We start from the raw sequence: 19,004 nt of genomic DNA on the forward strand, positions 1-19,004 counted from the left end.
GGTGGCTCAGTGGGTTAAAGCCTCTGCCTTCGGCTCAGGTCATGATCCCAGAGTCCTGGGATCGAGCCCCGCATCGGGCTCTCTGCTCAGCGGGGAGCCTGCTTCCTCCTCTCTCTCTGCCTGCCTCTCTGCCTACTTGTGATCTCTGTCAAATAAATAAATAAATAAAATCTTTAAAAAAAAAAAACAAAAAACCTCCAAACCTAAATTCACCTTTAAACCATTAACTCAGTACATACCTATCCCTATTCCCACTCTTTCTTGAATCCATTTGCCAAAAACAAAAAAATCCTAAACCAACATCTAAATCTAACCACATCCATCTTCTTTAAGTGAGAGGATATTACCCGTTAAAGCATAAAAGATGCTTGAGAAGCAGCCTGTAACAACTTTTAAAATAGGACTCTTTCAACCCTGAAGTAACAGAAACCACAATCATTTTGTCCTATGTTAATAGACAGTATTTAGACGACACAAAATTATATTGGGAACTAAACTTTAAGATACTTTCACTAAACAAAATTAAACAGCTAATAAAGGTTACATATGATTACAAACCAAGAGATTAATCTATGTTTATCACATCTGACTTGGACTTGACAAGATCATTATTTCATAAACGTGTAAGATCAACCACTAGTTAAGCCGAACAACTCCATACTGAGAGAGTACAATCACTTGCTCCCATTAAATAAAAAAGTACAAACCACTAAGATAAGAACAATTAATTGTTCAAATTTTTATTTTGATGCACAGTATGAGAAATGAACTTTTAAATCAACTGAATTTTATGGAAAATGAAACAGTAAATAAATTAGACCCATGTTAAAATAGAAGGTCAGTTAAATGTCCAAACTTAAGGATATAAGAGCCACAGATAAACTTCGATTCCACAGTCTTCTTTAAAAGGTCGAAGTCTTTCAAACACAACTCTGCTATGAACTAACTCGTCCAGAGCTCAACAGCACATGGGAATGTTTAACAGGGGTGATGATCAGGAACACGTTTCCTGCAAGTATTACAAAACAAACACTTAAGAAAACGCAATGATAAAATTAAAAAGCATGATTGTAACCAAAGGTTTATATAAAATACAAACACAGCTGAAATCCTAAATTTTATCAAAACCATCATAACCAATTCTTTATAACAAGGATGTTTCTACCTCATTACTAACATCCCTCAATTATTACTATATTAGTAAAAAAACAGTACAGAATCTGTGGAATGTGAAGACCTGTAGGTATTTAATAATTTTCAACTTCTCATCCAAACACCCTATTTAACAAATACATATTCTCCAGAAAAAGATTAATTCAGGTTTTCAGCTAATGTGTTAGGGCATTTTACTAGATCAGTCATAGACAAAGACAGTTTACTCTTAATCAGAAGTTGTAAAATGACAAGGCTTTGGGGCCTCTAGATGAGAATCTCTGTATCACTTTTCTAAATGAATGAAAATGAATGCCAGTAGATAGGCTAATGACAGGGTCAGGTAACTCACCTAAGTATGAAAACACTGCTCTTCACATACATCTTAGATGTTAAACTTTTATTCTTTGGTGAGAAGGCATGGCAGGGTACTAGAGAATTTTTTTACTTTACACCTAAATAAGCACTGCCTCTAGAGTCAAGTATAACAATCATTTTAGAGAAGCAAAAAAAGTGTAAAAACAAATTCAGAGTACAACATACTGGAACCATATAAAGAAAAAGATCTTCCAACCCTGGAAGCTTATGGGAATATAATTAAGGATGCTAAAAGATACCAATACAGAAAAAGTTCTCCAGCAACTGTCAGAGGGCAACTAATCTGGAAAATGAGTCCCCTGGAGGTTAAGTATGAAAGAGTCCAAAAGAATCCTTTGGGAAGGTTGAGTTAAACACAATTACCCATGTTTCTTTATTGAAAATTACTGAGTACAGCTACTAAATTTAATTGACACTTAAACAGGGGCGCCCAGGTGGCTCAGTCAGTTAAGCGGCTGCCTTCAGCTCAGGTCACGATCCTGGGGTCCTGAGGTGGAGCCCTGCATTGGGCTCCCTGCTCAGTGGGGAGCCTGCTTCTCCCTTTCCTTCTGCCTGCAGCTCCCCGATTGTGTGCTTTCTCTGTCAAATAAGTAAGTTAAAAAAAAAAAAAAAAAAAGACACTTAAACCACTAAAATAGTGGTCTCAGATCAAATGAGGTATTTTAGTGCATATTTCAAATGTGGTTGAGGGTGCCAAGTCATGGAAAGATTTCTGAGGGTGGGTGTGGATATGTGACCTTGCCACCAAGCCAGAAAACTTAATGGACCTGTTTCCTTTTGCTATCATTCTGCTTAAAGGCAGGAGAAAACAGAACCAGACTCAACCATCTTTGCTTGCCCAGCTTCCAAGAAACTTTCAACTCCTCCTTCCTTCACCAGTGCTCCATTCCAAAATAGGACTATTCCCCATTACCCTACCCTACCAGTATCCAAGGTGGAGAATCTTCAGATTTTTTAGCCCAGTCCTCCTTCCACTACACCACAGTAGATTTAAATACCACTCCCCTTTTCTCTCCACATCCAAATCACTATTTTCTCCTCTTTCCTTCTAATAATAAAGGGACAACTACCATTCACAGAAGCCAGCCACTGATGTGGGTGCTACTGGGTTCTGCACAAAGAGATTCCTCGTGACAGAGTCCATTTAAGGTCCATCTCCTGATAGTGCTCCTCCTTCCCTTCTGTTCCCAGGGATAAGCTCTCCGTGCTCCCATTCCTTCTCATAGCTACTTAGCGGGCTGCTCCCTCTTCTGCATCCATCACCCCCCTACGAGATCACTCCCACATACAGCACTAACTGTTCACAGTAGAGACCCATGTCCTCTAGCTCCCATCACACTTCTCTGCTTCTGTTCACAAGAGACTCCTCAAGAAAGCAGTCTATATACACATCCTCTGTTTCTTCTTTTCCTGGCTTCATTGTACCTACTTCAGATTTTTGATCCCTCCACTCCACAAAACTGCTTGTCAAGAATATCCATGGCTTCTGTCGCTAAATCCAATCTTTTAAGGTCAATTTTCAGTTTTTATCTTACTTGACCAATATATTTGTACCGCTATGGCAGTTGATCACGCCCCATCCCTAAACACTTTCTTCATTTGGCTTCTGAGACACACATTCTCTGGTTTTCCTCCTACCTCAGGGGCACCCATGCTCCCAACCTTTAAAATTTTGTATTATGGAAAATTTCAAATGTACAAAAAAGCAAAGATTAGATATCCCCAGGTATCCATCACCCAGTTAATAATTACCCTTTATCTGCACTTCATGTTCCTTTTTAGTGTCCTCTGCCACTTGCTCTGAATCTTTCCAAACTTATTACTGGAATTCTCAAGTGTCTAGTGCCTAAAACCCCTTCCTTCCTTTAGCTACATTCCCTCTTTTGGGAACACTGTCAGTCTCATGGCTTTAAATACCACATGTAGGCCGACAATTTCTGAACTTAAAATTCCAGCTCAAGCTTCTCTACTTCAAGCTTTGATTACCCAACTGGTTTCTCAATGGAAAGCTCAAATGTCCAAGACTTGACACCCCCAACCTCCTTTCCAAAGTCTTCTGCATCTAAAAGAAACGTTCTTATCCCAACAAAACCTTAGATTATCCTCCATTCCCTTTCCTTTCACACCTTATACCCAAACCACAATCAAATTTTGCTGGCTTGGGGCACCTGGGTGGCTCAGTGGGTTGAAGCCTCTGCCTTCGGCTCAGGTCATGATCTCAGGGTCCTGGGATCGAGCCCCGTGTCAGGCTCTCTGTTCAGCAGGAGGCCTGCTTCCCTCTCTCTCTCTCTGCCTACTTGTGATCTCTCTCTCTGTCAAATAAACAAAATCTTTAAAAAAAAAAAAAAAAAAAAAAAAAAAAAATTCTGCTGGCTCTACCTTCAAAATCTTTTATCAACTCCTTCTCACCATCCTTACCTCCATCTCCTGCTATAAGCCACCATTGTCTCCCATCTCCCTGAACCACCACAACAGGCAAACTTGAACGTTTTAATAAGTACTAGTAAGAACAATTAAAATTATTAACTGAATCTTCAAAAGTTAAGATTTTCTGGCTACTTAACTATTTTTTGTGTGAATGAATTTCTGAAAGAACCTAACAACTTAGAAAAACTGACGAGGGGCCCCTGGGTAGCACAGTCAAGATAAGTATGTGACTCTTGGTTTTGGCTCATGATCTCAGGGTTGTGTGACTGAGTCCCACATAGGGTTCTAAGCTCAGCGAGGACTCTGCCAGTTTCTTTCTCCCTCTCCCTTTGCACCTTCCTACACTCGTGCTCTCTAAATATATAAAACTTTAAAAAAACAAAACAACAAAAACTGCTGAAATGGGAACATGTTAGGAACTCAGCACATTATGAGCTTAAGATAATCTATATGAAAAATGAACAGGACAGAAAACGACTGGAGCGGACTCAGCCTGGGGAAAAGACATTTGTTCTTACCACTACAGCCCTTGCCCCCATGCAGTCTGGTTCTTGACCTTTTCAAGCCTGGTTCTTCATGTGACCTTTCAATCCTGAGAGCTCCTCCATGTCACACACACGGCTTTCCCTTTATGCTTTCCTGACTTAAATCTAAGAGTTGTGACTATGTATTTTAAATAATGTGCATGATACTTTTAGCTGGGCAGAAATGCCTTTTACTATCAATTACAATTACCAAATACATGCAATTACCTATTTTTTGCTTCCTAAAAAATGTCTGTTACAGTGCTACGATACCTTGGTGCTGCTTTGATAATGTTGTCCACACGAAGAATCACCTCTGCTGCTTCAGCTGCGCTCAAAAGAACTTGTCGCTTCACCTGGAAACTTTCTGTTATACCCAGTACTGCCATATCTCCAATGGTACCTTCCTTCATATCTGAAAAAAGTAGTTATTAAATAAACAATAGTTTTAACATAAATTATCAAAATCTCTAATGACTTACAAGTAAAATTAATACTTTTATGAAAAGTGGGATTACAAGACTCAACTACTCAATTTATTTAGTACATTCTCATCAGCTTAACATTGAAGAAGAGCCTTTTAGAAAATTAAAAGGTCAACTACTGATCATCTGCACTAATGGAGGATAACTAGCTCAGGTAATGGAAAATTTACACAGAACACTCAATGACCTTTTCCAATGACCTTTTTCACATACACAGATGTACATGTGCATGCCTGTGTGTACATATAAATATATATATAAAATTATTACAGAAAATGTGCTTGTCACTAATTACCACGGATTTTTAACAAGCAGAAGAGAATTTAAAAGTCACCTACTTCTCCTCTTGTGAGAAAAGTACTTTACCTTCTGAAAGATCATTAATTATTCATTATATCTCTCTTCTCCAGTGGCAGGATTATCTACCCTCTATGACTATTCCTGTGTCTTGGACAGTACACTGGGAAATTTTTCAATTTGAATTAAATTTACCCTTTTGGCCACTGTTATCTATGTAAAGACTACACTCCAGAATGCCTCATATGTTTCCTGTGAGAACAGGATTTAATATAAGAATTTAATAAAGTTTATACTTACTTCAGGATATTAGTACTACTTACGAATTTAAGTCCTATAGTCACCACATAATAAATTACAAGTCTTCTAACTAGTTTTATACCCCTTATGGAAGAACAGTTCTGACAATGTTGAGAACATGAAGTTAAACATTCTCCTAGGAAATACAATGGTGACAGAGGCAACCACCACAGAAATCTTCTCTATGATTATCCTAAGAATTCATCTTAAAAATAAAAAAATAAAAAAAAAAACAAAAAAAGATTTTGGTAAAGAGTTACTCTTTACGTCTACAGTCGCTTTCTTACCCAGTCCAGCAGTCGTGTTGCCTTCACTATGGGCAGCTCGGAGCTGTGCCACCAGGTCCGCACTGTCATAGCCTGCATTATCAGCTATGATAGTTGGCAACTGTTAAGTGAAAAAGACAAATGGTAACTATTCTACAATAAGAAAGTTGATTTAGTCCAAACTAGCGCAGCTTTTTAAAATTATACATTTAGGAACAATGTAAAATTGTTCCTTTTAATTACTGCTCATAAAGATAAGCTCCAGAATCAAATTTAAGTGGTATGAACCAGTTCTTTTTCTTAAAGCCAAAAATTAGCAAACATGTCCAAGAGAGAAAAATGTATTCATTTAAAGAACCATCAATACTCACAAATGTGTAAGTTCAGATGTCTTTATTAACTTACCATTCTCAGTGCTTTAGCGTAAGACTCCATCGCAACAGCTTCTTTGCCTGGTGTTCTACTGGCAAGCTGGGTCACAGCATGAGCCATCAGCATCTCAGAACAGCCTGCAGATGAAAATGAAATTCCAAGGACTATGATGTTTAGTTATCTCCAACACACTGACTTACTGATTTCCCTTAGACATGTCAAACATTTTAAAATTAAATGCAAATGCATTACAAATTTTCTAAAAATCATTAAAGCCAAAACCATTACTATACTTGAATAAAACATGTTTAATATTTTTAAAACACTTACCTCCTCCATAAACTGTTCTAGAATCCTTCACAGTTTGGGCAAGAACACAAAGAGCATCATGCAAAGATCTTTCTGCCTCATCTAAAATTTGCTGAGTGGCACCACGAAGAACAATGGTACAAGCTTCGCCTAAAGTTAAAAGAAAAATATTCTTAGGTCACAGTGATTACAAAAAATAAGAGTTTGCCTTCTATTATTTATGTAGATACTGGTTATGATTATTATTTGGTTTTAAAAGCTAACATTTCCTCTCTGCTGTTACACATTCTTTTTGATAATTATCCATGTTCACAAACAATCATGTTGAATACACACTGTTCACAAAGGCAAGGTTAACATGAGTTTGACCTCGACTGAAATTAACATACACCCTAGGCTTCTCAGGAATTAAGATACATCATACTCTAGTAAATATAGTAACTATTTCTTTTAATGTCAACAGAGCCTCTCAAAGCCTTAGGAACCTTATCAGGATCTATATAATCACTCACCAAGGGCTACCCCAGAAAAGTGGATGAGTTTATCCTCTCCAATCATGACTTCCTCAATAAGCTTGCAACTTCCAAGCTTCACTAGTTCTGGGTGGTCAAAGGTAGATGCAATTTCACCACCTATGAACATAAACACATATAAATGCAAAATATGTTTAAAATTTGTTTTCTAAAGAGAACTAATGAACAGACTTTAAGTTGACTGCTTACCATATGCCAAGCACTCTTGAAGCACTTCATATAAACTGACTAATCTTTATAACAACCCTCGTAAGAGGTGCTCTATTATCTGATACAGAAGTAAAAAGAACTGAGGCAAAGAGATATTAGAGTTTCTTATTCAAGGTTACACAACTCAAACAAATATATGGTGAAGCTGGGATTCAAATCCAAGTAGTCGATCTTTAAATTTAAATGCACACACTGTATAATACTATTTCCCATAGGTTAAATTGGGACTTTAACATTTACTTTTAAGTCTGAATTTAAATTCAGATTCTCTTTTCATCTAGTACAAGACCAGTACCCCTATGATCCAATTTCCCAAAACATAAAGCATTTGACTAGTTCTATCATGTCAACAGATACAGTCATTAGAAACTGCTGAGAGGAACACCTGATACCTGCTAATCATAACTGAAATCTCACAATGCCCCTATAAGGCCCAGGAAAAGGGGAAATGTAACTGAGAATATCCCAGAGCAAAACTAATGAGGTATCAAAAAAGTGAATTATTTTGGGGCGCCTGGGTGGCTCAGACAGTTAAGCATCCAACTCTTGGTTTTGGCTCAGGTCATGGTGAGATCCAGTGGTCCACCAGGCTCACACTCAGCATGGAGTCTGCTTGTCTCTCTCCCTCCCCTTCTGCTGCTCTCCTCCCATGCACTCTCTCAAATAAATAAAATCTTTTAAAACAAAAAGCAAATTTTTTTATTTTTAGGTTTTATTTCTATTCCTGTTTTCTCTGCATCTCCCACGGTGTAAGCTAAAAGATTCAGCTATTTCCTTCCCTGGTTCTTAACTGCCAAAGGTCGGTTTCCACTTTAAAATCCTTTTCTCTAGTTCTTTACTCTTTTTTAAGAAAGTAGATTCCCTCTACCATCAACAACCAACCCCTCTTTTCCTACTCTTTATTGGTAAGTTTGATTAGTTGGTACTATGTATCTATTTTCTAAAAAATTTATTAAAACTCTGGTCTTTCCAACTCCACTGATTTATACTCATCTATTTAGCTGACTTTTTGACTTCTGACTGGCCTAAACCTGAGACTGCTGTGTGTTCTAGATTGAGACACAATAGATATTTAGGACACCAAACCTCCAAATGAGACTGATTTGGCTTATGAGAATTTTCACTTAACCTAAATTCACTCACTTATGTAGAATTTGCTGACAATGTATTTCCAGACATTTATAAACCAATTTCATACACCTTGACAACACATACACTAAGGATGGGAGGCACCCTGGGGTCAACTTTGCAGTGGGTTGTGCTTGGTACAGTGAATTTTCTTCTGAATATACATGGCAATTCATGTACCAACTTATGATATCAAATTATCCCATGAACGTGCTATCATTCACATTTATGTCATTATCTTTAATTTTGTTGCCTTAAAGGAGGAATTACACCATAAATTTTATCACCTTAAGCATCAAGTATGTAATGGCTCTTAAAGAACTTTAATTAGAGCAAGTAAACCCACTTCAAAGTAACTGATGAAAGAAAAATATCTCTTTTTAGGTCAGAAGACACGCTTCTCAAAATATTAAAGGTGGATTTAGAAGTTATTCTGAGATGAAACCAATTCTACTCTTTACAGTAATTAGTAATACTTTTTATTTCTAATACTTATGGCATTTGAAAACTGAATTCAACATTCCTAAGAGCTTTACATCTCAAACCCCTCTCCTTAATTCTCATTGCAAGTTCTCAAGTCAACTTTCCAACCCATTCATTCATTATCAAGGGCCTGAAAATTAAATAAAGGCTGCAAAACTTAGTCTTTCAAGGGCTACTTAGCAGTTACTTTAAAAACTATTACTATAAAAAGTAAACAATTTGCACACTATGTCATTTTGGCGTAAACATTTCTTACTTATAAATACATTTCTATTCCACATAACTGGGATTAGGAAACTCATACCTCTATTGAAGAAAATTACAGGATACTATCTTTTCATTATTCACTGCTGGATTGTTTCGCACTATTTCAACATTACTTCCACAATTTTTATTTTTAATTTTTTTTTAAAGATTTTATTTATTTATTTGACAGACAGAAATCACAGTAGGCAGAGAGGCAGGCAGAGAGAGAGGAGGAAGCAGGCTCCCCGCCAAGCAGAGAGCCCGATGCGGGGCTCAATCCTAGGACCCTGGGATCATGACCTGAGCCAAAGGCAGAGACTTTACCCACTGAGCCATGCAGGCGCCCCTACTTCCACAATTTTTAAAAAGGATTTGATGGGTGGCGGGGCGGGGGTGTGTGTGGCACGAACACACGAGTAGCAGCAACAGAGGAGGGAGAAGCAGGCTCCTCACTGAGCAGGGAGCCAGATGGGATGCGGGGCTGAATCCTAGGATCCCAGGATCATGACCTGAGCGTAAGGCAAATGCTTAACTCACTGAGCCTCCCAGGCACCACATTACTTCCACAAATTTAAAAAAAATCAACAAAAACAATATTTAAGAGCACTTGACCCATTCTCTGACATATAGTTAAGTGTTCAATAAAGTTATTATTACAACTTACTACCACAAAGGGCACAAGGCATTCAACTACTCAGCACCAGAAATAAACGAATAAACTAGATAAAACTTAAGAGAGTCCTTTTTGAAGCTTTAGTTTCTTTAGACAAGGAGTGGAACACTGGTCCTGTGGGTTTGTGAGAAAGGATCTGGTATCTTTAAAACAATGTAACAAAGGTAACTATAACCTATGGCAAATACGACAGATAATTTGGTATCTAAGGATGTCAAAAAAACTGTAAATCAGAATTCAGAATATTTTTATTCAAAGTCCCTTAAAGTATCTCTTTGTACTCTCAAAAGTTACATATATTAACCATCAATAAATCAGAGTGTTTAGCGTTAGAAATTAATGCCTTATTTCCCATACCTGTGACAAGAGCTAGGCGTTCCACACCTGCAAAATCTGCATGTTCAATCGCCATGACACCAGCAGCACCAAAGAGCTGCTCAGGATAATTATAAATTAATTGCCTACAAATAAAATAAAAATGTTCGCAATTATTATTTCACAAGTCTAAAATTCATCAAACTAAAAAACATGGAACCATTTTTACCTTACCAAATAAAAAAATACAGATTAGAAATATCGTATACAATAGATAAATTACACAACTTAGTGCCTCCATGCTAGCACTGCAAGCAAGTTGTTTTTTTTTATATTGCTACTGATACAGTAAACTAGACCGTAATTCTGAAAACCAATGTAGCAGAAATGCATCAAAAATCATATAAATGTTCCCAAGCTTTAATTTCACTCCTGAGGCTCTAGAGCAAGAATATTCAGATATTAAAAATCTTTAGTGAAAGTATGTATAAAAATTTTACAGAGAATGGCAAAACCTGCCAATGACTTCAATGTTCACTAGGAGTGTGCCTGTGTACAGTTTACCAATTATAAAAACTGTAATTTTAAGTAAAAATTTATACTGTTAGGTTAAAAAAAGGGCAAGTTACAAAAGTTAATAACGTGTTCACAGCTAAGTGAAAAACGGAAACTTGAACACCATACATACATACATACACAAGTCAGCTTAATTAAAGAATGAATTTCAGGAAGGTTAGACCTCAGATTCTGTTCCTTCTTTATACTTTCCTATTTTCCAAAATGCAATCTTATTTTTTTTAAGATTTTACTTTTATTTATTTATTTGACAGAGAGAGAGATCACAAGTATGCAGAGAGGCAGGAGGGGAGGTGGGGCCAGGAAGCAGGCTCCCCGCTGAGCAGAGAGGTCAATGTAGGGTCTTGATCCCTGGACCGAGATCATGACCTGAGCTGAAGGCAGAAGCTTAACCCACTGAGCCACCCAGGCGCCCCAGATCTTATTTTTTAGTAAGAGTAAAAATGACATGTTTAAAAGTATGGGATGTAAAAAAAAGGCCAAAATTTTTTTTTAATTAGTGTAAGGGACCTCTGGGTGGCTCAGTCAGTTAAGCCCCCAGCTCTTGATTTCAGCTCAGGTCATGATCTCAGGGTCGTCGGATCCCCACTGGCTCCATGCTGGACATGCAGCCTGCTCAGGATTACTCTCTCTCCATCTCCCCGCAAATATTTGATTTTTCACCAAATATTAACTGTCAAAGTTAACCACTGCCATTTCATTACTAGAATTAGGCTGTTCCTCTTGGTATTTTCACCATTTAAAAAAAAAATCTGAGAGATCTAAGCAGATGGAAAATTAGACACAAAGTCCCTGATGTGGGAATGAGCAAACAGTTCAAAGCAGTCAGGACTTCTTGCCAAAACTCCAGCCTAAGCTTCTGGGGGCAAACAAAATTCCTCTGCTGCCCACTCTAGACCCTGATATGAGGTAGCACACAGTACCACTGGATCCTAGGTACTTGACCCTGTAATATCAGGAACCCAAAGGTAGGAAATGGCCAGAGAGCCATGGAAGAAAGCTGTGAGCCCAGACTGCCTGCCACCTAGACACTGATTCCACATCATGCTGCCTCAGGCCACTGGACTGGATAGAGTCATGACTTTTACAGAGCCTCTTCTAGTTTTACTGAAAAAAATTTTCCACTGCCTTGCCTTTGGAAAAACAATCCATAAACATCTTTGATACTAACAATTAAGAAAGAAAACATGGGAAAAGTTACACATACTTTTTCATACAAATTAAAGCCCTAAAACTATTACTTTTCATTTCTTCATTCTTATTTTATTCCTTTGCTATTAGCTTTTTGCTATTTCAAAGTCCCACCATTAAATATGAAACTGAAGCTCTCCACCAAGTATATGTATACAACAGCCCAAAACTACAATATAACTGCCAGATCAGAAAACTCATTGTTAATATAAAAAGGTCAAGTATATTAACCTAAAACATCACCAAAATGGTGATGGAAATGCCTTGCTGTAGAATGGTGGGAAAAATACCAGTTCCTAAATAACAAGTCACTAATAAAATGAAGTATTTGCAAATGCCTTTGTAGACAAAAATCATTAGATTATTACAAATAATAGCAAAAGCAAAATTAGCAAAAGCACATACAGACCTGTTAATAAAGCAATTTATCCCATGCTTAAGAATTCGTTCAACTTTCTCCTTCATTTTCTCCTTTTCGGCATGTTCTATTTCAGCAACCTTTGCTGTAGAATCAACTCTTACCCTGGAACCAAATATCTAAGACAAAGGAGAGCATAAAAATAGCATCATTTTCATTACTCCTGAATCCCACAACATAAATACTTTTATGTAAAGACACTAAAATTATGTCTTTGAATATATTCTAGGTTTTTTTAGTGGAACTGCTTCAAAGCCTGAATTCATAAAGCAGCTAACAATTAGAATTCTAAGAAATGTAGTTAACATACCTTTATTTTGTCTGTATCCATACCAGTATTTGCAATGAGAATTTTAGCATTTTCAATTCGCTTTGGTTGATTTACTCCAATTTTTTTATCCAACAGAAAGCCTACAATACAGATTATTTTAGTAAATACTTCAAAGCTATATTGATAAATCTTTATCTCTGCTTTATCAAATTACTTTCAAAGAATCCATTTAAGTCCAATTCACCAAGTCCCTAGAACCTATAAAGCATTCCACTAAAGCAAATAACCATAAAAATCAATTTAGCAGGAAGAAATCTAAGGGCACAGCACAAACCTTAAGAATAAACACAGTACTCTGAAACTTTTGTTTCACATACATACACAATATGCAGGTGTGGATTGTAATTAAAGCTGGTTAAGTCCACTTTCATTAGCTTAAAACTAACACAACAGAAAACTGATTAAGATTCAGGAAAACGAGGTATTGCTAGAGAGTACTGAACTTTTTAAAGAACTGACACAGGTGATAAAATGAAAAACAAAAAAAACCCCAAAAAACTATGTATAATGGAGTCAAACGAACCTAACCCCTGTCTTGCCCATGCTGCTTACAGGCTGGGTGCGCAACCCTGAACAAATTAACCTTAGCTATTCATCTGTAAAACAAGAGTTAATCACAGCAGTAGTTTCCAGCCTACGGGCCTGCTATCTGGAATACTCTCTCCAGGCTTCTTTTAGATGCACGTGTAACTTTTACCTTTTTAAGACATTATCATCTTGGGTTTCTGCTCTAATCAGATGAACCTAATTTTCAAACACTAGGTCAACATCATGAGGAATATATGAGATTTTAAGTAAAATTTCCCATTAGAATGCTTGCACAGAACATTCAAAATGGTAGCTATCCTTGTTCTCATTATCTTACCCTACCATTAGCCTCTATTAAAAATGCTACACAGCCCTTGCATGTAAAATCAACAGTATTTTTAGAATTGTTACTCCTCTGAAACGGAGACAAATGGGGTGCCTGGGTGGCTCAGTTGGTTAAGTGCCTGCTTTCAGCTCGTCATGGTCCCAGGGTTCTGGGATGGAGCCCTGCACTGGGCTCCCTGCTCAGTAGGGAGTCTGCTTCTCCTTCTCCCTGTGCCTCCTCTCTCCACCCCCACCCCACCCCAGCCTGCGTGCTCTCTTCTCTCAAATAAATAAAATCTTTAAAAGAATCGAAATAGAAATATAGCAAAACCTGGAGTACAAATCACTGGTAAAGCACAACTTGTTCCTGTTTCTCCTCTATAAAAGAAAACGTTTACACATTCCACTCCATAAGCCATTTTGTAAACACGATATAAAGATGTTTTGAAAAATTCATACTCTAAGAACAAAATACACTGTTACTAAGGAAACAGCAGTTACTAAGACTTATTTACTACTTTTTAAGAACACCAACAACTGTAACCTCAATACCTACCAATAAATGATAGGACTTACACAAACTCTTCCTGAAAAAAGCCATTTAAGAAGAGCTTTTACTAAAACTACCAATTCTCTTTATTAGAGACTACACAAACTTCAAGGTATAGAGTAAAACCCAGAGATTATCAAAGAAATGCTGGGATGGTGTGAAATGAAGCACAAAGTATAATAAATGGATTAAAAAGACAAAAATAGTTCTAATATGATCTGTATTTTTTTTAAGATTTTATTTATTTACTTGACAGAGATCACAAGCAGGCAGAGACACAAGGCGGGGGGCGGGGGAAGCAGGCTCCCTACAGAGCAGAGAGCCCAATGCGGGGCTTGATCCCAGGACCCTGAGATGATGACTTGAGCTGAAGGCAGAGGCTTTAACCCACTGAGCCACCCAGGTGCCCCTGATCTGTATTTTTTTTTTTTTTAAGATTTTATTTATTTATTTGAGACAAAGATCACAAGTAGGCAGAGAGGGCAGGGAGAGAGAGAGGAGGAAGCAGGCTCCCCGCCGAGCAAAGAGCCCAATGAGGGGCTCAATCTTAAGACCCTGGGATCATGACCTGAGCCAAAGGCAGAGGCTTTAACCCACTGAGCCAGCCACCAGACACACCACCCATCTGTATTCTTAAAAAGACAAATTTTCTTTGTAAAGTGTCACCAGTCCTGACTAGCTAAAACCAAGAATCACTCTATAGCCCTCAATGTCTGATCAAAGCCTGTTTTCCCATATTCAACATATATATACATATATATATATACCTTCATCTAAATAGGAATCTGCCAGACTTCCTCCTAGCTTCTTGATGACGTGAATTGCCTCCAGATTACCAGAACCTTTCAGTCTGAGAACAGCTTCTACAGCTAACTGAGTAAAATGGTCTTTGTGATGAGTAAGAAGTTTTGAGGATAATGTTGTTCCCGCAATGTTCATTAAATCTTGGCGGAATTTAACTTCATCAGAACTAAAAGAGAAAAACCAAAAAGACTCATGCCTGTTTTTGAAATGCTTCTTCAAAGGTATCAATCCTATTTTTCTTTTTAAGAAAATACTTGTCAATAGATAATTTCACCCCAGTTAGGGCTCAAAGCCATAGCAAAAAAATTAAAGTTCACAGTAAACAAACAATGCAAAATTAAAGGATACTATTTTCCCCACCAATCAGACAAAAAAAGAAACACAAAAAGAGAAACACAAGCAAACAAAATACCAAATTCTTCAAGGACATGGATAAATAGGTATTGCTATACAGATACTAGAAATGAAAATTAATAAACGAATGAAATTAATAAAGAATTAAGAATGCAATTAAGAATGAAAATAAAGATTACTTATAAATAAAAATGCCATAAAATACATATACGTGTTTAGACCCAGCAATTATACTTCTTGAAACATTCTTGAAGTTTGTCACAAATATTATTATAAATCTAAAACTTATTAAAACAGACTATAGATAGGTAAATTACACTACAGTCACATAACCAAATGCGTACCCCTATTAAACTACTGCAGAAAATACTGACACCCAAATATATGCTTATTGATCAACTAAGTTAGAATGATTATGCAATGATTCTATTTGTTTTGTTTTTTTGTGATTTTTACCTACAAAAAACTGGAAACCCAAACTATATCTGGAGTGTAATGTGGGGGTTTGTTACTGGGGCAGGATGAGGCAATAGAGTCATATTTGTGTATGCTTTTCACTCTTTTTCAGACATCCTGCCTATTTTAAGCCTATTTAAAAAATTTTTTAATTTCAATTTTAATTTAAAATTTTTAATTTTATTTTCAGCCTATTTTAATTTAATTTAATTTTATTTTCAGCCTATTTTAAAAAGAATGTTAAATGTTTAAAATGGTATTATTTTGGTATACCAACCCATGATCAACTGCAGAATTCAACAGAGCTTGTCTTGCTGCCTTTGTGGCTTCTCTCCAACCCGCAATGATGGTCTGTGGGTGAATCTTTTTTGCAATCAAAGATTCTGCTTCCTATTAATAAATAGTAGAAGACATTCTTCAATAGAAAACACAAACAAAAGTACCTGACTACTTCTGATACAAGAGTAAAAAAACAATAAAATGAGGTTAAAGTTTCTCGGATACTCTTACCCTTAGTAATTCTGCTGCTAAGACAGTAACAGAGGTAGTGCCATCACCAACTTCATCATCTTGAACTCTTGACATATCTAGAACAAAGAAGCTAGTTAGTTAACTCATTTATATTTGATACAAATGCATTCTAGGGACGCCTGGGTGGCTCAGTCGGTTAAACCACTGCCTCTGGCTCAGTCATGATCCCAGGGTCCTGGGATCAAGTCCCGCATCGGGCTCCTTGCTCGGCAGGGAGTGTGCTTCTATCTCCACCTCTGCCTGCCCCTCTGCCTGCTTGTGCACTCTCTCTCTCTGACAAATAGATAGATAAATAAATAAAATCTTTTAAATGCATTCTAAATTACTTCTCCATAGCTCACCTAATTCTCCAAACATACCCACTACCAACCAGAATCTCACTTATCTAGGTTTCCTCACCTGACAAACTCTTTGGAACTTCTTACTCTGAACATGTTTTATCATTAAAAACTGCATGGAAGCACAGAGGCTTATATTTTAATAATAATAATAATAATTAAAAAGACATCAACTAATTGAAAAAAAAAGCCTATTTATTTATTTATTTATTTAAAAGATTTTATTTATTTATTTGACAGACAGATCACAAGAAGGCAGAGAGGCAGGCAGAGAGAGAGAGGGAGAAGCAGGCTCCCTGCTGAGCAGAGAGCCCGATGCGGGGCTCATCCCAGGACCCTGGGATCATGACCTGAGCCTAAGGCAGAGGCCTTAACCTACTGAGCCACCCAGGCGCCCCAACAAAGCCTATTTAAAAATGTGTTTTAAAAATGTTAATGAAAACTTATCATTTTCAGACTCACCAACTAAAACTTTAGCTGCTGGATTGTCTACACCGATGTTTTTTAGAATAGTTGCACCATCATTGGTTACCATAAGAGAGGCATCTCGTCCACTGCTTAACAGAATTTTATCCTAAAAGGAACATACTTGACTCAAGTTAAGATATAAATACATCTCAAGAATGCCTGGGTCAATATGTACTCTCATTTACTAATGTGTAAATACTCTGGATGGCAATTTGGCAGTATCCATTCAGACTTTTTTAATGCATACACTCCAAAAGCAAACCCTGGTGTCTGTCCCTGAAAACACTGTAACAGGGAGACACTAACAAGGTTGTTTCAGCATTGTAATAGCAAAAACAAATGAATAAATATAAAATATAAAAATCTACAGCAAAAGGGATTTTAAAAGGCAACCTACAGAAAAATACAAATACCTACAGTAAAAATACTTATAACAAAACACCTAATACATAATATGCACACATATCTACATAAAAACAAGTATTAGGAAGACTGACATCCAATTATAACTATGGTTCTCACTGGGGAGGGGATTGAGGAATGGTGTGACCCAAGGGGACTTTAGCTGTAGGAGTATGGTTTTGATTTTTAGGAAGGAGAACATACCCATGTCTTATGCATACAGGCATCCCAAAAAAGTGAGCTATTAACTAGATTTCCAATAACAGCTGTAAATCAGTATCAAAACACAAAAATTCTTTTTCTTACCATGCCCTTAGGTCCTAATGTGCTCTTTACCAAGTCTCCAACAGCGATGGCACCAATAAAAGAAGACTGGAGTAAAAATCAGAGATTGAAAAGTAAAAATCAATTTTACAGTCTTAAAATTCCTGAAGTTCAACTGCATCTTTAAAAGAATGGGAGAACAAGGCTTACCAGACGAGCAGTCTCTGCCCTCTCTTCATCAGCCCCAGCCTTGAAGATGTTAACAGGTGCAAGGGAAAGGGACGCCTAAAAGGGAAAAATCAACAATCAGTTTGAATACCGATTATTTAACGCGTATAGATACATTCCGCCAGAAATACATGTACATATTTAAAAGAAATTTAATTTATAGCACAGCGTAATTTTTCAAAGAAATGACGTTCTCCATCGCTGGGACGTTCATTCACTAAGGGGGCGTGAGGGACTTATACAACTTGTACAGCAAGGAGGGTTTGCCTTTGGGTCTACAAGTACTCTATGAGTAAAAATTATACACCAAAAAGAATGACTGTTAAATACCGCAAGACTTAAGATGACTTTAAAGATAAGACAGGCAGGGGGTGCAGACCACTCGCGCCAACAACCGCCAGGCGGACGAAGCAACGCCGCCGAAGTAACGCGGCCGACTCGCCTCCATCTTCACCCTCCAGCTCTTCCAGCCCTGCTGCTGCAGGCTCCGCCCCGGGAGTGAGGGCGGGGCCTGTCGCGCCGACCCGCCCGGGGCACTAGAAATTTCTCCTCAGGTTGACCCCCGGGCCTCGGGTCCTTAAACTATGGAGAGGCCGAGTCGGCACAAGACGCTGGCATGGAGGCCCACACCTCCCCGTCAGGTATGGAGGGCTTCGCCGGCGGACCCGGCGCAGGCCACACGCCGCGGCCCGCGCCATGTGCGACGGTCTCCGGGACAAACATGAGGAGCCTGCGGCCGTGGGAGGACAGAAGGGGCAGCGGGAGGCAGGGCGCGGCGGGACGCGGCAGGGTTTAGATAGGGCCAGCGGGGCCGGGCTCACCATGGTTCCGAGGAGTTCAGCACACACGCGAATTCCTCAGCTCACGCCCGGGACCAGAGGGAAGAGAAGCCGGAAATGACGGCACACGTTCTCCTGCATGGGGCGGAGCCCCGGAGGGCGCGCAGCTCCGGCCTGGCACCGCCCTCTGGGGGAAGGGAGGGCGTGCCGGTTTTGAGTGGAGGACCGCGGTCAGAAACGCCGCTCATCACACTGGGGGGCGGGGCTTTGACTCGCGCTCCGCCCCCTGCGGCATCCGCTCCGCACGAAGGAGGGGAGGATCTGACATATTGGGTGGAGCCGGGGAGTAGAACTCCCCGAAGAA

The 19,004-nt window shown here is 38.3% G+C and overlaps 1 protein-coding gene across 1 annotated transcript; it reads right to left on the reverse strand.

The window, feature by feature from the left end:
• Window positions 1–710: 710 nt before the first annotated feature.
• On the reverse strand, window positions 711–18,779 carry LOC111142081 (chaperonin containing TCP1 subunit 2). The gene is made up of 16 exons (XM_022495030.1): window positions 18,683–18,779; window positions 17,844–17,918; window positions 17,676–17,741; window positions 16,962–17,073; window positions 16,141–16,217; window positions 15,908–16,020; window positions 14,784–14,986; window positions 12,594–12,694; window positions 12,275–12,402; window positions 10,141–10,244; window positions 7,023–7,142; window positions 6,532–6,660; window positions 6,235–6,338; window positions 5,851–5,950; window positions 4,755–4,896; window positions 711–1,009 (listed from the first exon to the last, which is right to left on the reverse strand). The coding sequence occupies exons 1-16, from the start codon at window positions 18,683–18,685 to the stop codon at window positions 979–981; spliced, it is 1,608 nt and encodes a 535-aa protein (XP_022350738.1). The 5' UTR covers window positions 18,686–18,779; the 3' UTR covers window positions 711–978.
• Window positions 18,780–19,004: the final 225 nt, after the last annotated feature.

This window comes from Enhydra lutris, unplaced genomic scaffold, assembly GCF_002288905.1.
Source record: "Enhydra lutris kenyoni isolate GAN:26980312 unplaced genomic scaffold, ASM228890v2 scaffoldscaffold7, whole genome shotgun sequence".
NCBI lineage: Eukaryota > Metazoa > Chordata > Mammalia > Carnivora > Mustelidae > Enhydra > Enhydra lutris.

Bases quoted from the DNA above. Each gene is read 5' to 3' on its own strand.
- LOC111142081 (XM_022495030.1), bottom strand. The intron at 12,403-12,593 runs GTATGTTAACTA...CCTTTGTCTTAG, and splicing joins TGGATACAGACAAAATAAAG to ATATTTGGTTCCAGGGTAAG. The intron at 6,339-6,531 runs GTAAGTGTTTTA...TTTCATCTGCAG, and splicing joins TAGAACAGTTTATGGAGGAG to GCTGTTCTGAGATGCTGATG.